General features: G+C 40.2%; 2 protein-coding genes and 2 long non-coding RNA genes across 10 annotated transcripts; all 4 read left to right on the top strand.

Annotated features, from left to right (window-relative positions):
• Positions 1-580: 580 nt before the first annotated feature.
• LOC122759506 (prolyl 4-hydroxylase subunit alpha-1-like) lies at positions 581-5294 on the top strand. 4 transcript variants are annotated; one of them, XM_044014428.1, is made up of 15 exons: positions 581-627; positions 1953-2038; positions 2178-2247; positions 2311-2462; positions 2590-2727; positions 2818-3063; positions 3191-3378; positions 3450-3626; positions 3913-3983; positions 4063-4162; positions 4246-4299; positions 4391-4456; positions 4542-4610; positions 4698-4794; positions 4882-5294. In XM_044014428.1, exons 2-15 carry the CDS (start codon positions 1954-1956, stop codon positions 4950-4952), a joined length of 1584 nt encoding a protein of 527 aa, XP_043870363.1. In that variant the 5' UTR covers positions 581-627; position 1953; the 3' UTR covers positions 4953-5294. The 4 variants fall into 4 exon arrangements, with proteins under 4 accessions (XP_043870363.1, XP_043870359.1, XP_043870361.1 ...); XM_044014424.1 differs by having other exon boundaries at positions 582-627; positions 2151-2247; XM_044014426.1 differs by having other exon boundaries at positions 592-824; positions 2151-2247.
• Positions 5295-6170: 876 nt separating this feature from the next.
• LOC122759507 (prolyl 4-hydroxylase subunit alpha-1-like) lies at positions 6171-15201 on the top strand. 3 transcript variants are annotated; one of them, XM_044014430.1, is made up of 16 exons: positions 6184-6198; positions 7780-7846; positions 8016-8101; positions 8210-8306; positions 9844-9995; positions 10130-10267; positions 10687-10932; positions 11026-11213; positions 13090-13266; positions 13419-13474; positions 14014-14113; positions 14195-14248; positions 14371-14421; positions 14506-14574; positions 14662-14758; positions 14846-15201. In XM_044014430.1, exons 3-16 carry the CDS (start codon positions 8017-8019, stop codon positions 14914-14916), a joined length of 1581 nt encoding a protein of 526 aa, XP_043870365.1. In that variant the 5' UTR covers positions 6184-6198; positions 7780-7846; position 8016; the 3' UTR covers positions 14917-15201. The 3 variants fall into 3 exon arrangements, with proteins under 3 accessions (XP_043870364.1, XP_043870366.1, XP_043870365.1); XM_044014429.1 differs by lacking the exon at positions 7780-7846 and having other exon boundaries at positions 6171-6198; XM_044014431.1 differs by lacking the exons at positions 7780-7846; positions 13090-13266 and having other exon boundaries at positions 6171-6198.
• A 104-nt stretch (positions 15202-15305) lies between these two features.
• LOC122759508 lies at positions 15306-20125 on the top strand. The gene is made up of 5 exons (XR_006358271.1): positions 15306-16684; positions 16946-17101; positions 19641-19735; positions 19817-19975; positions 20094-20125. It is a non-coding gene; the product is annotated as an uncharacterized LOC122759508 (long non-coding RNA).
• A 1414-nt stretch (positions 20126-21539) lies between these two features.
• LOC122759503 lies at positions 21540-23670 on the top strand. 2 transcript variants are annotated; one of them, XR_006358270.1, is made up of 4 exons: positions 21543-21573; positions 23148-23214; positions 23384-23469; positions 23578-23670. It is a non-coding gene; the product is annotated as an uncharacterized LOC122759503 (long non-coding RNA). The 2 variants fall into 2 exon arrangements; XR_006358269.1 differs by lacking the exon at positions 23148-23214 and having other exon boundaries at positions 21540-21573.
• Positions 23671-23891: the final 221 nt, after the last annotated feature.

Raw genomic sequence — 23891 nt, 5'->3', positions numbered from 1 at the left:
GTTCTTCAAAATAAAAGCATTTCTATAAAACGAGCTGTGTGTGCGTGTGAGTGTTTGTGAGTGTGCGTGTGCGTGTGTGCGTGTGTGTGAGGACACTCAGGACAGTTGTGTAGTTAGAATCTTGCAGATGTGGATGTTTGATGATGAAAATCAAAGACATTTTCTTGTGTTTATTTTTGTCTTGTTTGAAGTAACAAAGATAAAAGGTTTCATTTGTGTTCCTGGTGTCAAACATGAATAAAGATCAGCTTTGATTCTTTCATCAGTTTTTCTGTTTTCATTCAGACACAAGTGGTAATGACATCATCACTAAATATGATCATATAAGTTAGAATCATGATTTAAAGTAATTTCAGCTCATTCTTCACATAATGATTTCGTGTATTAAAGCCTTAAACATGTTTATGTGTGTAAATAAAGCAGATTTATGGGATGTTTTGTTTCGATTCGACCTTAAATCAGCAGTCACAGGAGAACTGTGCTTCAGGACTTGAACTGTAGAGGGCGGTGTTTAACCTCTCTGCGTAACAGCCTGACGGATTTAACAGGGGAAGAAGGATAGATACCTGTGTGTGTGTGCGGCGGGTTCTGAAGAAGAAGAAGAAGAAGAAGAGGAAGAAAATAGCGGTAAATAAAACGCACCTGTTTTCACCACTCAACCGGAATAAAGTTACTTTTCACCTGTATTCTGTGACGCTTCCGGTCATAGTTTGGTGGAAAACACGACATAGATTATTTGTGAAGAAGAAGAAGAAAGAGGAGAAGAGAAGGAAGAGGAGGAGGTTCTGGTGTTCGTGTTCTGGAATGTTCTGCAGCTACTGACCGTAACATTAACCTGTCTTCATGACGCGTTCACGGACCTGTGTTCATTCACGTTAAACAGAAAACAAACACTGTTTTATTACATTTATTCATATATATTTAAATCTAACTTCTTTGCTCATCTAAAATCACGTGGGAAACTAAGTAATATTTCTGTATAACTTCAGTCTAAATCAATGTATTTATAGTAAATGAAGTTGATTCTGTGGACATTTAAAGCAGTGTTTAATCTGGGGATTATTCAGGAAACTTTGTGCAAATCTAAAAACAGTCCACTCACTAAATAGTTGATGCTGCTGCCACCTTGTGGTGATTTCTTGATTTATAGTAATATCTAAATGTATCAAGCTGAAAAATGACAAAAAGTAGAAAATATTCACATTTAAGAAGCTGAAAAATGACAGAAAATAAAAATATTCACATTTAAGAAGCTGAAAAATGACAGAAACTAGAAAATATTCACATTTAAGAGGCTGAAAAATGATGGAAAATAAAAATATTCACATTTAAGAAGCTGAAAATGACAGAAAATATATTACATTTAGAAGCTGAAAAATGACAGAAACTAAAATATTTACATTTAAACTGAAAAATGGCAGAAACAGAAAATATTCATATTTAAGAAGCTGAAAAATGACAGAAACTAGAAAATATTCATATTTAAGAGGCTGAAAAATGACAGAAAATAAAAATATTCACATTTAAACTGAAAAAAATGAAAATAAAAATATTCATATTTAAGAGGCTGAAAAATGATGGAAAATAAAAATATTCACATTTAAGAAGCTGAAAAATGACAGAAACTAGAAAATATTCATATTTAAGAGGCTGAAAAATGACAGAAAATAAAATATTCACATTTAGAAAGCTGAAGAATGACAGAAACTAGAAAATATTCATATTTAAGAGCTGAAAAATGACAGAAAAATAAAAATATTCACATTTAAGAAGCTGAAAAATTACAGAAACTAGAAAATATTCATATTTAAGAGGCTGAAAAATGACAGAAAATAAAATACACATTTAAGAAGCTGAAAATGACAGAAAATAAAAATATTCACATTTAAGAAGCTGAAAAATGACAGAAAATAAAACATTTTCACATTTAAGTGTGTGTGCGTGTGAGGCAGAATGGCGTTCTGGTGTTGGTCGTCTCTGGTCCTCTGTCTCCTCCTCACGTCGTCCTCGGCTCATGGCGACATCTTCACCTCCATCAGTGAGTAAAACCGTGATCTGCTCTTTGTGTGTGTGTGTGTTCTGATTGTGATTATAATGATAATAATAATAATAATAATTATAATTATAATACTGTGTGTGTGTGCGTGCAGGTCACATGACTGATCTGCTGTTCACAGAGAAGGACCTGCTCACATCTCTGAAGAACTACATCCAAGCAGAGGAGAAGAAACTGGAGCAAATCAAAACGTATGTAGTGAATAAATCAGAATTATGTGTTATGTAGGTTAATACGTGTGTGTGTGTGTGTAGATGGGCTGATAAACTGGACGTCCTCTCAGCTGCTGCCACTCAGGACCCTGAAGGTTTCCTCGGTCATCCAGTGAACGCCTTCAAACTGATCAAGAGGCTCAACACTGAGTGGGCGGAGCTAGAGAGTCTGGTGCTGAGTGACATGTCTGATGGTATACACACACACACACACACACACAGCCTAAACACACAGCATAAAGTGTTTGAAACAAAGATTTATGTGATTTATTTTGCGTGTCTCTCTCTCTCTCTCTATCTGTCTCTCTGTCTGTCTCTCAGTCTTCGTCTCTAACCTCACTGTCCACAGACAGAACTTCCCTGACTCTGACGATGAGACCGGAGCAGCCAAAGCTCTGATGAGACTGCAGGACACGTACCAGCTGGACACGGACGCCATCGCCACTGGACAGCTGCCAGGTCAGCCCCGCCCACCACCACAGCCCCGTCCAGTGGTAAAAAGACTGGCTCCTGTGTTGACCTTTGACTTGGTGTCTGTCACCTGCTCAGGCTCCTCCTCTAACCGCGGCTCTCTGACGGTCAGCGACTGCTTCGACATCGGGAGGTCGGCGTACTCAGAGAAAGACTACTATCACACGCAGCTGTGGATGATTCAGGCTCTGAAGCAGTTGGACCAGGGAGAGACGTCCAGCAGCGTGGACGCCATCACCGTCCTGGACTATCTGAGTTACTCACTGTACCAGCAGGGGGAGCTGGAGAGAGCGCTGCAGCTCACCAAGAGGCTGCTGGAGCTCGGTGGGTAACAAAAATATAACATATAAGAGTAAAACTGGATGAAATATTGAAGAAGAATAAAGGGGCGGGGACATGGTCAGTGTTTGGTTGACCTCTGACCTAGTTTATTTATATTTATCATGTTTAGATCCGACGCACCAGCGAGCTACCAGAAACCTCAGGTACTACGAGCATCAGCTGTCCAATCAGAAGGGAGCAGTAGGAGGGGCGGAGTCTGCACGGAGACAGAAAGGGGATACGCAGGATGTCCCCGATGACTTCCTGCCTGTGAGGCGGAGCTACGAGGAGCTGTGTCGAGGCGAAGGCGTGTCGATGGTGAGGACACAGGAAGTGCTCAAACACGACCTTCCACGCCATCGCACTTACAATGCTCGTCTTCCTGTCAGACGCCGCGCAGGCAGAGCCGCCTCTTCTGCCGTTACCACAACAACAACCGCCACCCAAGGTACGTGATTGGTCCAGTGAAGCAGGAGGTCGAGTGGGACCGCCCCCTCATTGTCCGCTATCATGACATCGTGTCAGACAAAGACATGGAGACGGTCAAAGAGCTCGCCAAGCCTCGGGTGAGTTACCGGCTTTACTGGAAACAGGATTTTGTTTTTTCGCGTTTTTAACGTCTTTTGCTTTAGCACGCATGTTTAGTGACACAATGTTCTTTTGCGGATAGCTTCCCTCAGATGAAGCTAACAGCTAAGCTAACAGGCGAGTCAGCAGATTTGTTTTCAGATTCAAGGGTTTGACGGTTTTGTGATTAAAGTGTCAGCTGGAGGTCAGAGGTCAGCAGCACCTGGTGACAGACAGGTGATTCTCTTTCTCTCTCTCTATGGGGTCATGTGATCGCTGAAGTAGCTCAAGCGTGCGACGGTTCACGAGGCTCAGACGGGTCAGCTGATCACAGCTCCTTACAGAGTGTCGAAGAGGTGAGGGCAGAGTTGTTTACATTGTTGTTAGATGTGACCCCGCCCCCTCACATTGACCCCGCCCCCCCCCTCTCATCAGCGCGTGGCTCAGAGAACACGAACATCCAGTCATCGATAACATCAACCAGAGGATCGAGGACATCACGGGTCTGGACATGTCCACAGCTGAAGACCTGCAGGTAACGCCCCCTCCTGGTGACATCACAGAACTGAAGACGCCATCAGTCAGCTGACGTGTGTGTGTGTGTGTGTGTGTGTGTAGGTGGCTAACTACGGTGTAGGTGGACAGTACGAGCCTCACTATGACTTTGGACGGGTAAATGTTTGTGTTATTTGTTTGTAAATACGTGAGCGACACTGCTGGGTCGGAACCTCAGGTTGACCCACTTCCTGTTTCCTGTTTGCAGAAGGACGAGCCTGATGCCTTCGAGGACCTGGACACAGGAAACAGAATCGCAACGTGGCTGCTTTACGTCCGTCAGCCTGTTTAGCTGCTGTATCTGTGTTGCTTACGTACTCGTACTTTACCTGTTATTATGTGTTGTTCACCTGTTGCAGATGAGTGACGTACAGGCAGGGGGCGCCACAGTCTTCACTGATGTCAGAGCTTCTGTGAAGCCCATAAAGGTGCAGTTCACCAAATGTATGAGAGCAGTTTGTGTTTGAATTGATTGATTAAAGGTTATTGATCAGTGTATTGATCTTTGTGTCCAGGGGACGGCCGTGTTCTGGTACAACCTTTATGCCAGCGGAGAAGGAGACGATCGGACGAGACACGCCGCCTGTCCGGTTCTGGTCGGGAGCAAATGGGGTGAGTTTGCGGCGCTCGCTGTCGCCGCCATGTGGTTAGGGAGTTTCTGCTTCACTGTGACGTCACTTCCTGTCTGTGTCTCTGCAGTGTCCAATAAATGGATCCATGAGCGAGGACAAGAATTCAGGAGACGCTGCGGTCTCCGCAAAACAGACTAGCAACGCTAACACTGCCCCCCTCAGGCCGCACGTGTGATGTCACATGTTTATTTTCCTGTGTGTGTGTGGACATGTGACCTTTAAGTGTAACTTTTACAACCAATTTGACTTTTTGTTTCACGACTCATGAGCCGATCGTCGATTATTGATCAGATTCTGTGATCAATTCAGATTTAACCACACACTTTTATTTTGAAAAGCAGAAAACTTTCCAGAATCACTCCAAAGCGAGTTACTGATCAGCAAATTTTATTGATAAAGAAAAACTTTATTGGTCCAGAACTGGAGGAGAACATTTTTATTTATTTATTTTGTTAAAAACACACATTATTGCTCCATCTGTGTGTGTGTGTGATCATGTGTTTTTTTGATTGAAAAAATTCTGTCATATGTTTATTTTTTTGATTGAATGTGGATTAAAAAATATATCATTTTATTATAATAGTAAATGTCACTGTTTATCCAGTAATCCTTCTGATTTGTGTTTTTTTATTTATTTCTGTCAACTGCTGATTTGGTTTTATGTTCTTTGTTTTAATTATTTAACACTTTCAGTTTATTGTTGACTACAAACTTTATTTTCGTGGAAAACAGATTAAATGATGACATTTCAGTTTCAAACCAAATTGACCTTCAACGACGTTTGTGTTTATCCTGATTTATCCTGAAACATCCGTCAGAATAAGCGGGACATTTCAGAAGCGCAGCCCGGGAAAGCGCTGCTCTCCACGGGCACTCGGAGCGCCGAGCGCACGCTCTCCTGGGTGAACTCCGGCGAGCTCTGTTAGCCGCTAGCTGCGCTAATATCTCCGACAACACCGGAGCAAATCCACAATGAAGCGCTTTCTTGACAAGTCGACCGCAGGTTTGCAGTGTAAACGTCTACTTTTCTCGCATGAAATCGACATAAAACTATTTTCCGCGACACAAAAACCGTCATAATTCCAGATTTATTGGGTAACAGGTGACGCGGAGTTATCACTGTATTTGCTGTTAGTTGCTGCGAAATGCATTCTGGGATACTTGATCGATGCTTGATGACTTTTTTTATTTTGCAGTTTTTACAGAGGGGGCGTGGTTTCCCGTGTGGCTGCACCTGTTTCAACCTCTGAGCCGGAAGAAAGAAGTTAATTATCCTCTTCATAACATGTTTGACATTAAAGTCACAGCTGATTCAAACAGAAGAAGAAGAAGAAACGCGTGGATCTGCGGGGACTCATCTCTTCTCTTCTTCTCTGACCTGCAGGTAAAAAACACACACACACCTGTCTTTATGATGCATTCACGGACATCCGGTCCATAAGAATCTGCTCGACTGTATATTTTTAGTTATTAATCCAGACATTATTTCATAAACAACAACTTAGTTAAAGTCAGTTCTTTAACCCAATGGCCATAACATGACCTAAACACACTTGAGTAAGATTTTGTTGAGTTTACTTCTTGAATTTTCCAACTCAGGTTATTTAACTAGTTGTTGAATGTTTAAGCAAGAAAACAAAGTCAATATTTTTGCTGGTGTCATGTCACACACGATCCTATAAAACATGTTTAGTAAATAATAAAATGAGGACTATCGAATGTTCAGTCACTGTCCTTAAGTTAATGATATGATGAACCGATTGTTTGAGTTAATTTAGTTTAATTGATGTACGCGTGATTACCTGTTACAGTGAAACATGTCAACAGTTAGTTAAAGGAGTGTTTAGTAATTGTATTTGTAATTGTGAGATAACTAAAAGATAAATAAATATCTTATCCTATCTCTTAATTACTCTTAAGGGGGAATGACTGTGGTGTCGGGGACCTTTGATAGATGAATGGAAGTATTGTGCTTATGTTTGAACTGCGATGATACATGTAGATTATTTCTAAATCTTAGACTTAGACTTCCTTTTATTGTCATTGCACAGAAAACATACAGTGAAACTGGCAACGAAAGTTTGTTGCTTGGCAACCAGAAAAAACACAGCATTGAATTGCAAGGTAGTTACTGTAAACTATAACTCAAGAAAAAAAGTAATAAGTGTATATGTTTGTAAATATACACTGTACCAGATTATATATTACCAGATTATTCCATCAATGCATTTGTTTCTTCCCTGATGACATGGGCATATTCCAAGATGACAATGCCAGGATTCATCAGGCTGAAATTGTGAAAGAGTGGTTCAGGGAGCATGAGACATCATTTTCACCACAGAGTCCAGACCTGAACCCCATTGAGAGTCTTTGGGATGTGCTGGAGAAGCCTTTGCTCAGTGGCCGACTCTCCCATCATCAATACTAGATCTTGGTGAAAAATGAATGCAACACTGGACGGAAATAATTCTTGTGACATTGCAGTAGCTTATGGAAACAATGTCACAGTGAACGAGTGAGTAATCAAAGCTAAAGGCGCTCCAACCATGTGACCCTTTTTTTTAGGGCAGGCAGCGTATATAAATATATATATATGGAAGTAGTGCAAACATAAAATATCGACTTAAAGCAAAAATTACATTACATGTCATTTAGCAGACGCTTTTATCCAAAGCGACTTACAATGGAATCAAGTACAATTAGCCATCGGTGGAATCAAACTTGCGACCATGATGTCTTTCGTACAGAAAGTAGGGTCTTAACCACTGAGCCACTCCACCCCTTAATTAAATCCTGTTTCAACACTTGATAGTTTGGCTTACTTGAAATTAGTCGCTTAATCTGCTAAATGACATGTAATCCAATGTAATGTGTCATAATTGTGTTACATTTGTCACAACTGGACAATTGTATTGTTGTAATCAAAACAATTATGTAATTATCGAATTCTCATTTTGATACAAAGGTACTTTTAGAAGACGTGCTGAGCCAAACCCTAACCAGTCACACCGGTCTTCTGAGGCGTAACAACCGTCGGAAACATTCTTACTTATTATGGACAAACGACAGTAACCTGAAAAGAACGAGCACAAACGAGACAATGCAATTGTAAATGTAAAGCTTGAATGTATAAAAGTAAAGGTTGAATTGAAAAGGTGCATACTATTTATATGTATTACTATATTATATGTGCGGAGGCAGAATGGCGTCCTGGTGTTGGTCGTCTCTGGTCCTCTGTCTCCTCCTCACGTCGTCCTCGGCTCATGACGACTTCTTCACCTCCATCAGTGAGTAAAACCATGATCTGCTGATGTGACAACAGGAGCTGGACGTGTGTGAACTTCAGTGTGTGCGTGTGTGTGTCTGTGTGTGTCTGTGCATGCGTGTGCGTGCAGGTAAGATGACTGACCTGCTGTTCACAGAGAAGGACCTGCTCACGTCTCTGAAGAACTACATCCAAGCTGAGGAGAAGAAACTGGAGCAAATCAAAACGTACCTGATTCTCATTTTACACCGTTAACTTGGTTAAAGTTAGCCAAAACATAGTTCATAGTTAGCCAAAACATAGTTAATAGTTAGCCAAAACATAGTTAATAGTTAGTCAAAATATAGTTCATAGTTATTCAAAATATAGTTCATAGTTAGTCAAAACATAGTTAATAGTTAGTCAAAATATAGTTAATAGTTAGTCAAAACATAGTTAATACTTAGTCAAAATATAGTTAATACTTAGTCAAAACATAGTTAATAGTTAGCCAAAACATAGTTAATAGTTAGTCAAAACATAGTTAATACTTAGTCAAAATATAGTTCATAGTTAGTCAAAACATAGTTAATAGTTAGCCAAAACATAGTTAATAGTTAGTCAAAATATAGTTAATAGTTAGTCAAAATATATTTAATAGTTAGTCAAAACATAGTTCATAGTTATTCAAAACATATTTAATAGTTAGTCAAAACATAGTTCATAGTTAGCCAAAACATAGTTAATAGTAAGTCAAAACATAGTTCATAGTTAGCCAAAACATAGTTCATAGTTAGTCAAAATATAGTTAATAGTTAGTCAAAATATAGTTAATAGTTAGTCAACACATAGTTAATTGTTAGCCAAAACATAGTTAACAGTTAGTCAACACATAGTTAATTGTTAGCCAAAAAAGGTTAATAGTTAGTCAAAACATAATTAATAGTTAGCCAAAACATAGTTAATAGTTAGTCAAAACATAGTTAATACTTAGTCAAAACATAGTTCATAGTTAGTCAAAACATATTTGATAGTTAGTCAAAACATTTTTAATAGTTAGTCAAAACATAGTTAATAGTTAGCCAAAACATAGTTAATAGTTCGTTAAAACATAGTTATTAGTTAGCCAGACATAGTTAAGTTAGTCAAGACATAGTTCATAGTTAGTCAAAACATAGTTAATAGTTAGTCAAAACGTATTTAATAGTTTTTCAAAACATAGTTAAAAGTTAGTCAAAACATAGTTTATAGTTAGTCAAAACATAGTTAATTGTTAGTCAAAACATAGTTAATAGTTAGCCAAAAAAGGTTAATAGTTAGTCTAAACATAGTTAATTGTTAGCCAAAAAAGGTTAATAGTTAGTCAAAACATAGTTAATAGTTAGTCAAAACATTTTTTATTGTCAGTCAAAACATAGTTAAGTTAGCCAAAACATAGTTAATAGTTAGTCAAAATGTATTTAATAGTTTGTCAAAACATAGTTAATAGTTATTTAAAACATAGTTAATAGTTAGCCAAAACATAGTTAATAGTTAGTCAAAACATATTTAATAGTTAGTCAAAACATAGTGAATTGTTAGTTAAACATAGTTTATATTTAGTCAAAACATAGTTAATAGTTAGTCAAAACATAGTTAATAGTCAAAACATAGTTAGTTAAAACATAGTTATTAGTTAGCCAGACATTGTTAATAGTTAGTCAAGACATAGTTAATAGTTAGCCAAAACATAGTTAATAGTTGGCCAATACGCCTGACAATGTTTCCCTGTGTGTGTGTGTGTAGATGGGCTGATAAACTAGAAGTCCTCTCAGCTGCTGCCACTCAGGACCCTGAAGGTTTCCTCGGTCATCCAGTGAACGCCTTCAAACTGATCAAGAGGCTCAACACTGAGTGGGCGGAGCAAGAGAGTCTGGTGCTGAGTGACATGTCTGATGGTACACACACACACACACACACAGCCTGCTGTCATTCATGGCAGCATAAAGTGTTTGAAACAAGGGTGTATGTGATTTATTTTGTGTGTGTCTCTCTCTCTGTCTCTCTCTGTGTCTGCTTGTCTGTCTCTCAGTCTTCGTTTCTAACCTCACTGTCCACAGACAGAACTTCCCTGACTCTGACGATGAGACCGGAGCAGCCAAAGCTCTGATGAGACTGCAGGACACGTACCAGCTGGACACGGACGCCATCGCCACTGGACACCTGCCAGGTCAGCCCTGCCCACTATGTCACATTAGCAACATGTTAGGGAGCATTGAGACACTAGCTGTGTCCCATACACACCCTACGGAGCGTGGATTCGTTGGCCGGATGTTGTCAAAAAGTGTCCCAGTGCAGCAACGTAGACTGTCCCAATTCAAACAGTCTACGTCGACTCCTTCATATCTGGCCGACGTATGCGGCCGACGTTAGCTTGTTTGGGAAGGATAGGTCTGGTGTATCCTTCTCAGCCGACAATATCCCATAATTCTTTGCGTGCCAGTGGCAAATCTGTTCTAATACAAACAAGATTTGTTCATAAATATATGATTAATTAATAAATTAATTTAAAATGTTCGGTCGACAGAGTTGGGATACAGCTACTGGCTCCTGTGTTGACCTTTGACCTGGTGTCTGTCACCTGCTCAGGCTCCTCCTCTAACCGCGGCTCTCTGACGGTCAGCGACTGCTTCGACATTGGGAGGGTGGCGTACTCTGAAGACGACTACTATCACATGCAGCTGTGGATGATTCAGGCCCTGAAGCAGTTGGACCAGGGAGAGACGTCCAGCAGCGTGGACGCCATCACCGTCCTGGACTATCTGAGTTACTCACTGTACCAGCAGGGGGAGCTGGAGAGAGCGCTGCAGCTCACCAAGAGGCTGCTGGAGCTCGGTGGGTAACAAAAATATAACATATAAGAATAAAAGTGCGGGGCCATGTTCAGCTTTGGTTGACCTCTGACCTTGTTTGCGATGTCATGTTAAGATCCGACGGACGAGCGAGCTACCAAAAATCAAAAGTACTACGAGCATCAGTTGTCCAATCAGAAGGGAGCGGAGGAAGGGGCGGAGTCTGCAAGGAGACCAAAGGTGGCGACACACAATGTCCCCGATGACTTCCTGCCAGTGATGTGGAGCTACGAGGAGCTGTGTCGAGGCGAAGGCGTGTCGATGGTGAGGACACAGGAAGTGCTCAAACACGACTTTCAACGACATCACACTCACAATGCTAGACAAGTTAGTTAAGGGTTAGTAAACAGTTAGTCAAAGGTTAGTTTAAAGTTGTCAAAGATTAGTCAAGAGTTAGTCAAAGGTTAGTCAAAAGTTAGTTAAAAGTTAGTCAGAGGTTAGTCAAAGGTTAGTTAAAAGATAGTCAAAGGTTAGATAAAAGTTATTCAAGAGTTAGTCAAAGGTCAGTCAATGGTTAGTCAAGAGTTAGTCAAAGGTTAGTTAAAAGTTAGTCAAATGTTAGTCAAAAGTTAGTAAGAGGTTAGTTAAAAGTTAGTCAAAGGTCAGTCAATGGTTAGTCAAGAGTTAGTCAAAGTTGTAAGAGTTAGTTAAAGTTAGTCAAGGTTAGTCAAAGGTCAGTCATGGTTAGTGGTTAGTCAAATGTCAGTCAATGGTTAGTCAAGAGTTAGTCAAATGTTAGTTAAAAGTTAGTCAAGAGTTAGTAAGAGGTTAGTTAAAAGTTAGTCAAAGGTTGGTTAAAAGTTAGTCAAATGTTAGTCAAGAGTTAGTCAAACGTTAATCAAAGGTTAGTTAAAAGTTAGTCAAAGGTTAGTCAAAGGTTTGTCAAGAGTTAGTCAAAGGTCAGTCAAAGGTCAATTCAATTCAGTGTTATTTGTATAGCACCAAATCATAACATACATGATCTCAGGTCTGTACATAGACAACATCAAGGATTTCTAATAAAATGCCCTAAGCTGCTAGATAAGAGAGCTGCTCCATCCAAAGTGGGATGGACGCCGTCTCTCCTCATGAGACCAGGTTTCCCCCAGAAGTTTTGCCAGTTATCTAAAAACCCAATGTTGTTTTCTGGACACCACCTCGACAGCCAGCGATTGAATGACGACATGCGGCTATACATGTCATCACTGGTTACATTGGGCAAAGGACCAGAGAAGATTACGCTGTCAGACATAGATTGTGCGTACCTACACACAGACTTAACATTAACTTTAGTGACCTCCGATTGGCGTAATCGGGTGTCATTACTGCCGACGTGAATAATAACTTTACTGAATTTACGATTATCTGTAGCCAGCAGTTTCAGATAAGACTCTATGTCGCCCGCTCTGGCCCCGGGAAAACACCTGACTGTGGTCGCTGGCGTCGCTATTTTCACGTTCCTCAGGATGGAGTCACCAATTACCAGAGTTGGTTTCTCAGTCTGTGTGGTGCTGAGAGGGGAAAACTTGTTTGAGGTGTGAACAGGTTGGTGGTGGACAGGACTCTTAGGCTTAACACTACGCCTCTTACTGCGGACAGTCACCCAGCTGCCCTGTTTGTCTCCCGGCTGCACGGGAGCTGCTGGGGGAGCTAATGCTATGTGGTCCGCACCGACTACTGGGGACTGGCTAACTGATTTAGCTTCTATGGTGCGGAGCCGAGTTTCTACTTCACTAAGCCTCGCCTCCATCCACTTTTTACAAGTACTTTTATCGCTAAAGGAGGCAGAGGAGTAACTAAACATGTGGCACACAACACAGGAGAGAGCAGGAGAAGGAGAGAGAGAAGCCATCGCGGCTAAGCTAACTTTACGCTAGCAAAGAAAGAAACACCATACGTGATCTACGTAAATGATAGAGTTTAAGCAAAAGCAGCGGGTGAAAGTATTAGTCTTAGTACTAGTATTAGTAATAAAACGAGTGTTAAGTTAATCGATCGTTCCAGTAGATAGAAAACCGCAGAGAGCGCAGGAGACACACAGCGTAACACCAGTGGAAGCACAGGAAGTGACACAATACGTTACCGCCCCCGTCCTACGTCGTAACCGCAGCGCAATCAAAGGTTATTCAAAAGTTTTGCACAATGCTCGTCTTTCTGTCAGACGCCACGCAGGCAGATCCGCCTCTTCTGCCGTTACTACGACAACAATCGCCATCCAAGGTACGTAATTGGTCCAGTGAAGCAGGAGGTCGAGTGGGACCGCCCCCTCATTGTCCGCTACCATGACATTGTGTCGGACAAAGACATGGAGACGGTCAAAGAGCTCGCCAAGCCCCGGGTGAGTCGTACGTTGCAGGACACAAAATGGCCGCTGTACAGTGGCCAGTTTGTTTTTTTATTTATACAGCTGTGTATTTCTGCAGAGTTTGAAAATGTTAACCCCTGACTAGAGGTCAGAGGTCACTAACTGTCAGCTGATTGGCTCCTCAGCTACAACGAGCAGGCGTCCATGAGGCAAAAAGTGTTGACTACCGCATCAGTAAGAAGTGAGACACGCCCCCTCTCTTTGCACCGCCTATTTATGCTCCACCTTTTTTTCATTAAAATGTTATTGTAATTTACGGAGGAGGGACATCGTGAGAATTATTTCTTTGTGTTACCTCACAGTAAGTTTTATATGAAGTGTTATTTATGGACCTCGAGGGACTGAGGAGATCAGACGTAGTTAAGAGTCATCTTCAATGTGACATCATTGTTGGTCACATTTTGGACGACATACTAAACTATGACTTTTTTGCACTGACAAATCAAACCAAATCAAAAATAACAATAAACAACAACAAAAATCTGCCTTTCTTTCACTTTCATTTTCACAGTTTAATAACATAATAAATAAAATCACATGGTTACAGGTGAGTTTTTAAAATATATTGTGAACAAATATCTCACCATGTCTCTTCAGTGGCTCCGTAGTAATCGACTGAATCTAAGTTTTAGTTTTATATTAGTTTACCCTTGTCTCATGTTGACTCCTGATGACCCCGCCCCCTCACATTGACCCCGCCCCCTCCTCCTCTCTCGTCAGCGCGTGGCTCAGAGAACACGAACATCCAGTCGTCGATAAGATCAACCAGAGGATCGAGGACATCACGGGTCTGGACATGTCCACAGCCGAACACCTGCAGGTAACGCCCCCTCCTGGTGACATCACAGAACGGAAGACGCCATCAGTCAGCTGACGTGTGTGTGTGTGTCTGTGTGTGTAGGTGGCTAACTACGGTGTTGGTGGACAGTACGAGCCTCACTATGACTTTGGACCGGTAAATATTTAGTACACACATTTTATTTAATTTTTTAAAATTGATTATTTGTTTGTAAACATGTGAGCGATGCTGCAGGGTTGGAACCTCAGATTGACCCACTTCCTGTTTCCTGTTTGCAGGAAGACAAATCAGAGGAGTTCGGAAGGAGAATCGCCACCTGGCTGCTTTACGTCAGTCAGTTTACGTACTCATACTTTATTCTGTCAGTCTGTCGCTTCCATGTGTTCTCAACACTCGTGTCCTTCCTGCTGCAGATGAGTGACGTACAGGCAGGGGGCGCCACAGTCTTCACTGATGTCAGAGTTGCTGTGAAGCCCATAAAGGTGCAGTTCACCAAATGTATGAGAGCAGTTTGTGTTTGAATTGATTGATTAAAGGTTATTGATCAGTGTATTGATCTTTGTGTCCAGGGGACGGCCGTGTTCTGGTACAACCTTTATGCCAGCGGAGAAGGAGACGATCGGACGAGACACGCCGCCTGTCCGGTTCTGGTCGGGAGCAAATGGGGTGAGTTTGCGGCGCTCGCTGTCGCCACCATGTGGTTAGGGAGTTTCTGCTTCACTGTGACGTCACTTCCTGTCTGTGTCTCTGCAGTGTCCAATAAATGGATCCATGAGCGAGGACAAGAATTCAGGAGACGCTGTGGTCTCCGCAAAACAGACTAGCAACGCTAACACTGCCCCCCTCAGGCCGCACGTGTGATGTCACATGTTTATTTTCCTGCGTGTGTGTGGACATGTGACCTTTAAGTGTAACTTTTACAACCAATTTGACTTTTTGTTCCACAATTAATGAGCCGATCGTCCATTATTGATCAGATTCTGTGATCAATTCAGATTTTATTTTGAAAAGCAGAAAACTTTCCAGAATCACTCCAAAGCGAGTTACTGATCCGCAAATTTTATTGATAAAGAAAAACTTTATTGGTCCAGAACTGGAGAACATTTTTATTTATTTATTTTGTTAAAAACACACATTATTGCTCCATCTGTGTGTGTGTGTGTGATCATGTGTTTTTTTGATTGAAAAAATTCTGTCATATGTTTATTTTTTTGATTGAATGTGGATTAAAAAATATATCATTTTTTTATAATAGTAAATGTCACTGTTTATCCAGTAATCCTTCTGATTTGTTTTTTTTATTTATTTCTGTCAACTGCTGATTTGGTTTTAAGTTCTTTGTTTTAATTATTTAACACTTTCAGTTTATTGTTGACTACAAACTTTATTTTCGTGGAAAACAGATTAAATGATGACATTTCAGTTTCAAACCAAATTGACCTTCAACGACGTTTGTGTTTATCCTGATTTATCCTGAAACATCCGTCAGAATAAGCGGGACATTTCAGAGGCGCAGCCCGGGAAAGCGCTGCTCTCCGCGGGCACTCGGAGCGCCGAGCGCACGCTCTCCTGGGTGAACTCCGGCGAGCTCTGTTAGCCGCTAGCTGCGCTAATATCTCCGACAACACCGGAGCAAATCCACAATGAAGCGCTTTCTTGACAGGTCGACCGCAGTTTGCACTCTAAACGTCTATTTTTCTCACATGAAATCGACGTAAAGGAGCTGCGTGTGTTGTGGAAACCCTGCAGGTAAACACTGGTATTGTCCGGTTAGCTGATGAGACGATAGGCAGCGAAAAACGGGAGCTCCCGGCCAAATTAAAAAAAGACAAGGAAGAAACCCCATAGTTGCAAGTAGAAGTCGTGAGAGTATAGATCATGGACAGATCACAAAGTACGAAAGGAAGAGAGAGAACGACGAGGGTTGAAAAACAGTCGGGAAAGATGCAGGCCTATGTGGAAGATGAACACTAGCTAGCTGGCGACATTGAACAACCTAGCTGGGTGAACGCGTTGCAAACTAGCTTGCAGAATGGCTTAGATAGCATGCAAGCTAAAATCGAGAGGGGACAGCACAGCATGGACGCCAAATTAGACCTTATTGGCAAACATATGGAAGACAATCTCAAAGGAGTCCATGAAAATGTGGGACAATTGAGGGAATATATGGACAAACTCAGGGAGGAGATGAAGGAAATCCAGGAAATTCTCAAAGCCTCGTTAGAACAACAAAACAAACTCCGAGAGAAGGTATCTGAATTAGAACGGAGATCAAGAAGAAATAATATCCGACTGTGGGGACTGAAGGAGGCTCTGTTACTGAATACGTGGATAAATTAAATTGTCACAGGATATTAAGCTGGAGATTCCGAGAGCGCACAGAGCATCAGCGCCGAAACCGCAGCCGAACAAACCTCCAAGCAATTATTGCCCAAGACGGTCTGGCTGCAGAGCTGCACTGTCAGGACTGGAAGTTGATTCGAAGCCTTTCAAAATAAAAGCGAGCATACCGGAAGCACATATACCAAATAAAAGCGAACATATTGGAAGCACGTATTTTCCGCTCCCCATGTGAAGTGTGGAGACGACGAGGTGAGTAAAAGTCAAGTGACAACAACTTCATAAGAAGAAACAGTCTTTATTCACTAGAACGTTATGTTGCCCTGTAAAGTTATATTAATTTGAAAGAATTGAGTTTTGGTAGTTTTTGGTAGTTTTTAGCGTTGTTAGCATATCGATAGTGCTCACTTAAATGTGCCATTTTCCTACTCAAAGACCAAGAAAGCTGAGTTATATCATATAGTTTTTATATAATTTTGTTTCACTTATTACGACATTATTTGTCTCTTACAGATGCATATTTCAATCTTAAGTACCGGCATTACGCCCAAAGTTGAACGCTGCACGTCATGCTGCAAGCAATTTCACTGCCCCCTGTGCCTGAAGGTGAAACCAACACAATTGTGCAAGCTGCAGAGGCACACACTGAAGGTGGCATTTTATTTAAAGGTAAGCATATTGTATTTGTCTGTGTGTTTGTACTCATAAGTATGAGCCAACGCTACTAACTTCTGACAGGTTGTGGTTTGGCTGGTAAAAGGGAAGAACACCTGACACCTCACCTCACAGTTTTAGACTTTCAAAAATGAAAAGTTTAGAATCACATTCTCTGCTCTGCAGGTCAAAATTTATGTGAGTTATATCAGCCAAAAAAAATCAAAAATAAAATAAAACGACATTTGAAAGTTTGTTTTGTGTCTGCTGTTTTCTCTTGTAACAGAGGTTAGTGGTTATCTGGCTCATGTAACTAGGTATTCATTCACTCACTTACACAAAGCTAAGTTCATTTAAAATCATCAACCCTCACAAACACACATAAGATATGCCTATATAAAACAAATGAGTAAATCAATATGTAAATGATCCAACTGTGCAGGGGGCTAAATTTTCAATGATAAATAATGGTATAGAAGCAAAGAACAGGCAGCAGTACAGAGATTTATTATTTCAAAATGAATTTGTAGTGCACACTAAACTAACAGCTGTCCTTTTTATGACTTAAATTAAAACACTGGAGTAAAATAACGCATGTTTTGAGTAGGCTAATAATGTTTCATAACAATAGCTGTACATCTAGTTTGCACTGATTATCAGTAGAAGTGGTCATAACGTTTTGTATTTTATTTTTTTTATAATATTTTGTTTGTTTTTTATCTTTATTATTTCCCTGCGTCTTTTCACCTTATCTATTTAAACTGGAAAGATATAAAGTTTTTTAATTAAACACATGGATACACATACACATATTTACATTGTATACATAAAATAAAGACCAAAGAAATAAACATCGGCAACGAAATATACGTGCTTCCGGTATGCTCGCTTTTATTTTGAAAGGCTTCGAATCAACTTCCGGTTTTATTAAGTATTAGGTTTCTCCAAATGAAAGAACGGCGATATGTTATTTTTTTATTATTATTATTATTATTTCTGTCTTTTCTTTCTCCTCTTCTCGTCATTAAGGATGAAGATTTAAAAGCTGAGGGTTAAAATACTGAATAGAAACTGTACAAAACGCTCCTGAGTTTAATTTGAATGTTGAATGAGATCAACTGCAGGGGTGATCTTCGCCACTAGGGGGGGCCCTTTCACAAGGAGAGGCTTTACCCCCCCACCCGCCAGCAGGGAAAAGGGGGATAAACGTTATCTGTCTTGGAAGACCAGGTTTTGTTCTTTAACATGTGTTTGTTGAACTTAGCGGTTGTTAATTCTGTTAATTCATATTGTTGATTGTGTTTTGTGACATGTGGGCGACAGAGCGATACACTGAGGGGAAGTATGGCGCAACATAGAGGCATCAACATGGTGTCCTTCAATGTCAATGGTGCGAATGATCCGATTAAAAGGGGAACGTTGATGACAACATTTCGAAGGTTATTTTTCTACAAGAAACTCATTTATCAAAAGAGGAACATGAGAAACTGAAGAGATTCAGATACAACAACACATTCTACAGTTCATTTAAGCAAACTAACATGAGAGGGGTGGTTACACTAACAAGAAGTGACATTTGAAATAAACAAAGACATTAATGATAGTGAGGGGGGAAATGGAAGGTCAAATGGTAACGTCCATTAACCTGTGTGACATTATTCGATATCACAGCTCTGGAAGTGGAGGGAACTTAATGTGCTGCTAAATTACGACGAGCACAAGGAAAACTAGGACACATATCTCCAGATACATAAACTTACAGGAACTGGGACTCACAGACATATGGTGAGACATGCATACACTGGATAGGGACGTCACACATTATTCACATCCACATGTGACACGGGTGACAAACACAGAGACAGGAGTTACAGAGCTGTCAGATCAGAGTGCGAAATACTTGACAGTGAATCGAATAAGTAGAAGGAGGAACACAGTCTGGAGGTGGAATGTTGGCATGTTGAATAATAAGGGATTAGTAGAGGAAATAAAGAGAGATATAATCAGATATAGGGAGGAAAATGATAATGGGGAGGTGGACCCAATATCCTGTGGGACGCAATGAAGGTGGTGACAAGAGGGAAACTAATAGCACAAACAGCACTCCTCAAAAGAACCAGACTGGAACTCCATACCACAAGTGGAGAAGAAAACTCGGTTCATGAAGGTGGATCCAAAGCAAATAAATGATTGGCCACAACAAGCATTTAACACTGTACATAAGATCAGGAACCCCAAAACCAACAAGCTATTGAGAGAGCCAGAGGAAATAGAAGGGGCATTGGAGGACTACTACAGGACGCTGTATACACAACCAACCTCACCAGGGGAGGAGAGTATGAAGACTTGCCATCTACAGGAGAAGCACAGAACACATTCCTGAATTCAGATATTACGGAGAAAGAGATGGGGGAGAATGGTAAATCGCCAGGTGGTGACGGGTTTCCACCCGAATTCTATAAGACGTTTAGGCAGTTTAGGATCAGGGAAAGAAAATGTCTCCATCACATGTATTCACTGTTACATATTTATGCGTCGTATCATTTAATTTTAGGAAAGGCCCAACAAGCCAAACAGCAACCATGTGACTCCAGTTGTCTGTTCATTCATGTCATTACTCAGGATGAAGGCGTGCTGCAACACCTTAAGGTGAGTGACAATGGCATTTTGTGTGGTGTTTGTGTATTTATATATGAATACCCAAGCTAAACACCTATAATATATTTATAGAAAATCATCACAGGCAACACTGTGTCTCCCTGGGCCAAGAAGGAGGACAGTGTCTTCAGTCTTTTTGAAGATGATGACCAAGTGGACCAGGTGATGCACTTGTTGTCTGGAGTGGTTGAAAGTCCACAGACAGATAAGAAGTCTGCAGATCATACAGAGGTGAAATATCAGACACTGACACTACATATTTTATATGACTGCATATGTCTCCTTTTAACACACGCTCAACATGTCCAACACAATCTGAATTCTTCATCATTGATCGACGTCCCTGCAGCTGTCCTCTCCATCTCCCTGGACAAAGACAAAGACTGAATGTCTTCAGTTTCCTTCGGGATCAATAAAGTATCCGTCTTATCTATCTAAGACATGGACACATGTGGAACTGAGTTTGACTCCAGGTAAACTGATCATTTAGGAAACTGTTAATCCAATGTTCACAACAGTTTATATCCCATAATGTATGTGAGTGTCATTAATGACTTCATTATTTTGTCTCATCAGCGAGATAACTCCGCTTCAGAGCCACATGTCCAAGGAAGCAAGGCGCAAACTGGAAAGCCTTAGAGAGTGAGGACTTTGTCGTTAGGCGCCTGTAATCCCTGACAACTTTTAGAAACATGTAAATAGTTAATTGTCTGCTATGCAAATACAAATAAAAACAATATATCATTCATTACATGGATTTGAAAGTTATGCAACTTCCTGTGCAGAATCAAGGGTTTCAGTGCATTTGTTTTACTTTCATCAAAATACCTACTGATGTCCAACTGGCTGGGTTTGATTCAGATACCAATGTTTCATATATCTTCCTGGAAATAGGTAACATCTCCTTAATGACGCACTCAGCAGATCTCGTCTACTTAACATCTGTCTGTCACCACCTGGACCACACAAGCACAGAATTTTAGGAGGGTTTTTTTCAGGTTAAAAACATGATTAAGTAGACTTTTTATTTTTAGTTCTAATCGTTGTTCTGTCCAGTTGAACAACATGTCAAACTACAGACTAATAAGACATTCAATAAATGTAGGCCTATATTAAACACACCTTTTTGTAACAGACAGGTTGCCATGATGTTGGAAGTTTGCAAAAACAAATGAAATTATTCAAAATGTTACATTGTACAGAAGTGTGTTCACAGTGGAATTTTGGGGGTCAGTATCATGTTATAACGTGATAGTATATTGTATCAGCGTGATAATTAAATGTTGAAAGAACTGTGTGCCTGTTTCCAATCGGCATTTATATATTTTAATAGTTTGGCTATAACATTTCATAGTTTACAAAGTGACATTAATTATTCACAAATTTCACAGAAAGAACATTTCTGTGTTCATAAAAATCAACACGAGTGTTTATTCTTCTCTATTCCTGTCGCGGGGTAAAAGTCTCTGTCAACAAGTGTCAGTGAAATACGCGTGTGTAAATAAAGTTTCAATAAAAGTAACGTCATCACGTTTCAGGCGCAGTCTCTCCTGTGACCCAATCAGAGTGTCGTGTAGTATGAGGGGGTGTGTCGTTGAGCGGGGGGTGTGTCGTTGAGCGGGGAGGTGTGTCGTCGAGTGGTCTGCGGGTCTGCAGCTCGAGCCTTCTCGTGGCTGCACCTGTTTCAACCTCTGAGCCGGAAGAAAGACGTTAATTATCCTCTTCATAACATGTTTGACATTAAAGTCACAGCTGATTCAAACAGAAGAAGAAGAAGAAACGCGTGGATCTGCGGGGACTCATCTCTTCTCTTCTTCTCTGACCTGCAGGTAAAAAACACACACACACCTGTCTTTATGATGCATTCACGGACATCCGGTCCATAAGAATCTGCTCGACTGTATATTTTTAGTTATTAATCCAGACATTATTTCATAAACAACAACTTAGTTAAAGTCAGTTCTTTAACCCAATGGCCATAACATGACCTAAACACACTTGAGTAAGATTTTGTTGAGTTTACTTCTTGAATTTTCCAACTCAGGTTATTTAACTAGTTGTTGAATGTTTAAGCAAGAAAACAAAGTCAATATTTTTGCTGGTGTCATGTCACACACGATCCTATAAAACATGTTTAGTAAATAATAAAATGAGGACTATCGAATGTTCAGTCACTGTCCTTAAGTTAATGATATGATGAATCGATTGTTTGAGTTAATTTAGTTTAATTGATGTACGCGTGATTACCTGTTACAGTGAAACATGTCAACAGTTAGTTAAAGGAGTGTTTAGTAATTGTATTTGTAATTGTGAGATAACTAAAAGATAAATAAATATCTTATCCTATCTCTTAATTACTCTTAAGGGGGAATGACTGTGGTGTCGGGGACCTTTGATAGATGAATGGAAGTATTGTGCTTATGTTTGAACTGCGATGATACATGTAGATTATTTCTAAATCTTAGATTTAGACTTCCTTTTATTGTCATTGCACAGAAAACATACAGTGAAACTGGCAACCAGAAAAAACACAGCATTGAATTGCAAGGTAGTTACTGTAAACTATAACTCAAGAAAAAAAGTAATAAGTGTATATGTTTGTAAATATACACTGTACCAGATTATATATTACCAGATTATTCCATCAATGCATTTGTTTCTTCCCTGATGACATGGGCATATTCCAAGATGACAATGCCAGGATTCATCAGGCTGAAATTGTGAAAGAGTGGTTCAGGGAGCATGAGACATCATTTTCACCACAGAGTCCAGACCTGAACCCCATTGAGAGTCTTTGGGATGTGCTGGAGAAGCCTTTGCTCAGTGGCCGACTCTCCCATCATCAATACTAGATCTTGGTGAAAAATCAATGCAACACTGGACGGAAATAATTCTTGTGACATTGCAGTAGCTTATGGAAACAATGCCACAGTGAATGAGTGAGTAATCAAAGCTAAAGGCGCTCCAACCATGTGACCCTTTTTTTTAGGTGGCAACTTTTTTTTGGCCAGGCAGCGTATGTAAATATATATATATATGGAAGTAGACATAAAATATCGACTTAAAGCAAAAATTACATTACATGTCATTTAGCAGACGCTTTTATCCAAAGCGACTTACAATGGAATCAAGTACAATTAGCCAGGGGTGGAATCGAACTTGCAACCATGATGTCTTTCGTACAGAAAGTAGGGTCTTAACCACTGAGCCACTCCACCCCTTAATTAAATCCTGTTTCAACACTTGATAGTTTGGCTTACTTGAAATTAGTCGCTTAATCTGCTAAATGACATGTAATCCAATGTAATGTTTCATAATTGTGTTACATTTGTCACAACTGGACAATTGTATTGTTGTAATTAAAACAATTATGTAATTATCGAATTCTCATTTTGATACAAAGGTACTTTTAGAAGACGTGCTGAGCCAAACCCTAACCAGTCACACCGGTCTTCTGAGGCGTAACAACCGTCGGAAACATTCTTACTTACTATGGACAAACGACAGTAACCTGAAAAGAACGAGCACAAACGAGACAATGCAATTGTAAATGTAAAGCTTGAATGTATAAAAGTAAAGGTTGAATTGAAAAGGTGCATACTATTTATATGTATTACTATATTATATGTGCGGAGGCAGAATGGCGTCCTGGTGTTGGTCGTCTCTGGTCCTCTGTCTCCTCCTCACGTCGTCCTCGGCTCATGACGACTTCTTCACCTCCATCAGTGAGTAAAACCATGATCTGCTGATGTGACAACAGGAGCTGGACGTGTGTGAACTTCAGTGTGTGCGTGTGTGTGTCTGTGTGTGTCTGTGCGTGCGTGTGCGTGCAGGTAAGATGACTGACCTGCTGTTCACAGAGAAGGACCTGCTCACGTCTCTGAAGAACTACATCCAAGCTGAGGAGAAGAAACTGGAGCAAATCAAAATGTACCTGATTCTCATTTTACACCGTTAACATGGTTATAGTTAGTCAAAACATAGTTCATAGTTAGCCAAAACATAGTTAATAGTTAGTCAAAATATAGTTAATAGTTAGTCAAAACATAGTTAATAGTTAGTCAAAATATAGTTAATAGTTAGTCAAAACATAGTTAATAGTTAGTCAAAACATAGTTAATACTTAGTCAAAACATAGTTAATAGTT

Source organism: Solea senegalensis, linkage group LG18, assembly GCF_019176455.1.
Source record: "Solea senegalensis isolate Sse05_10M linkage group LG18, IFAPA_SoseM_1, whole genome shotgun sequence".
NCBI classification, from domain to species: Eukaryota; Metazoa; Chordata; class Actinopteri; order Pleuronectiformes; family Soleidae; genus Solea; species Solea senegalensis.
The sequence above is the reverse complement of the archived record's forward strand: the minus strand, read 5'-3'. Positions and strand labels throughout refer to the sequence as shown.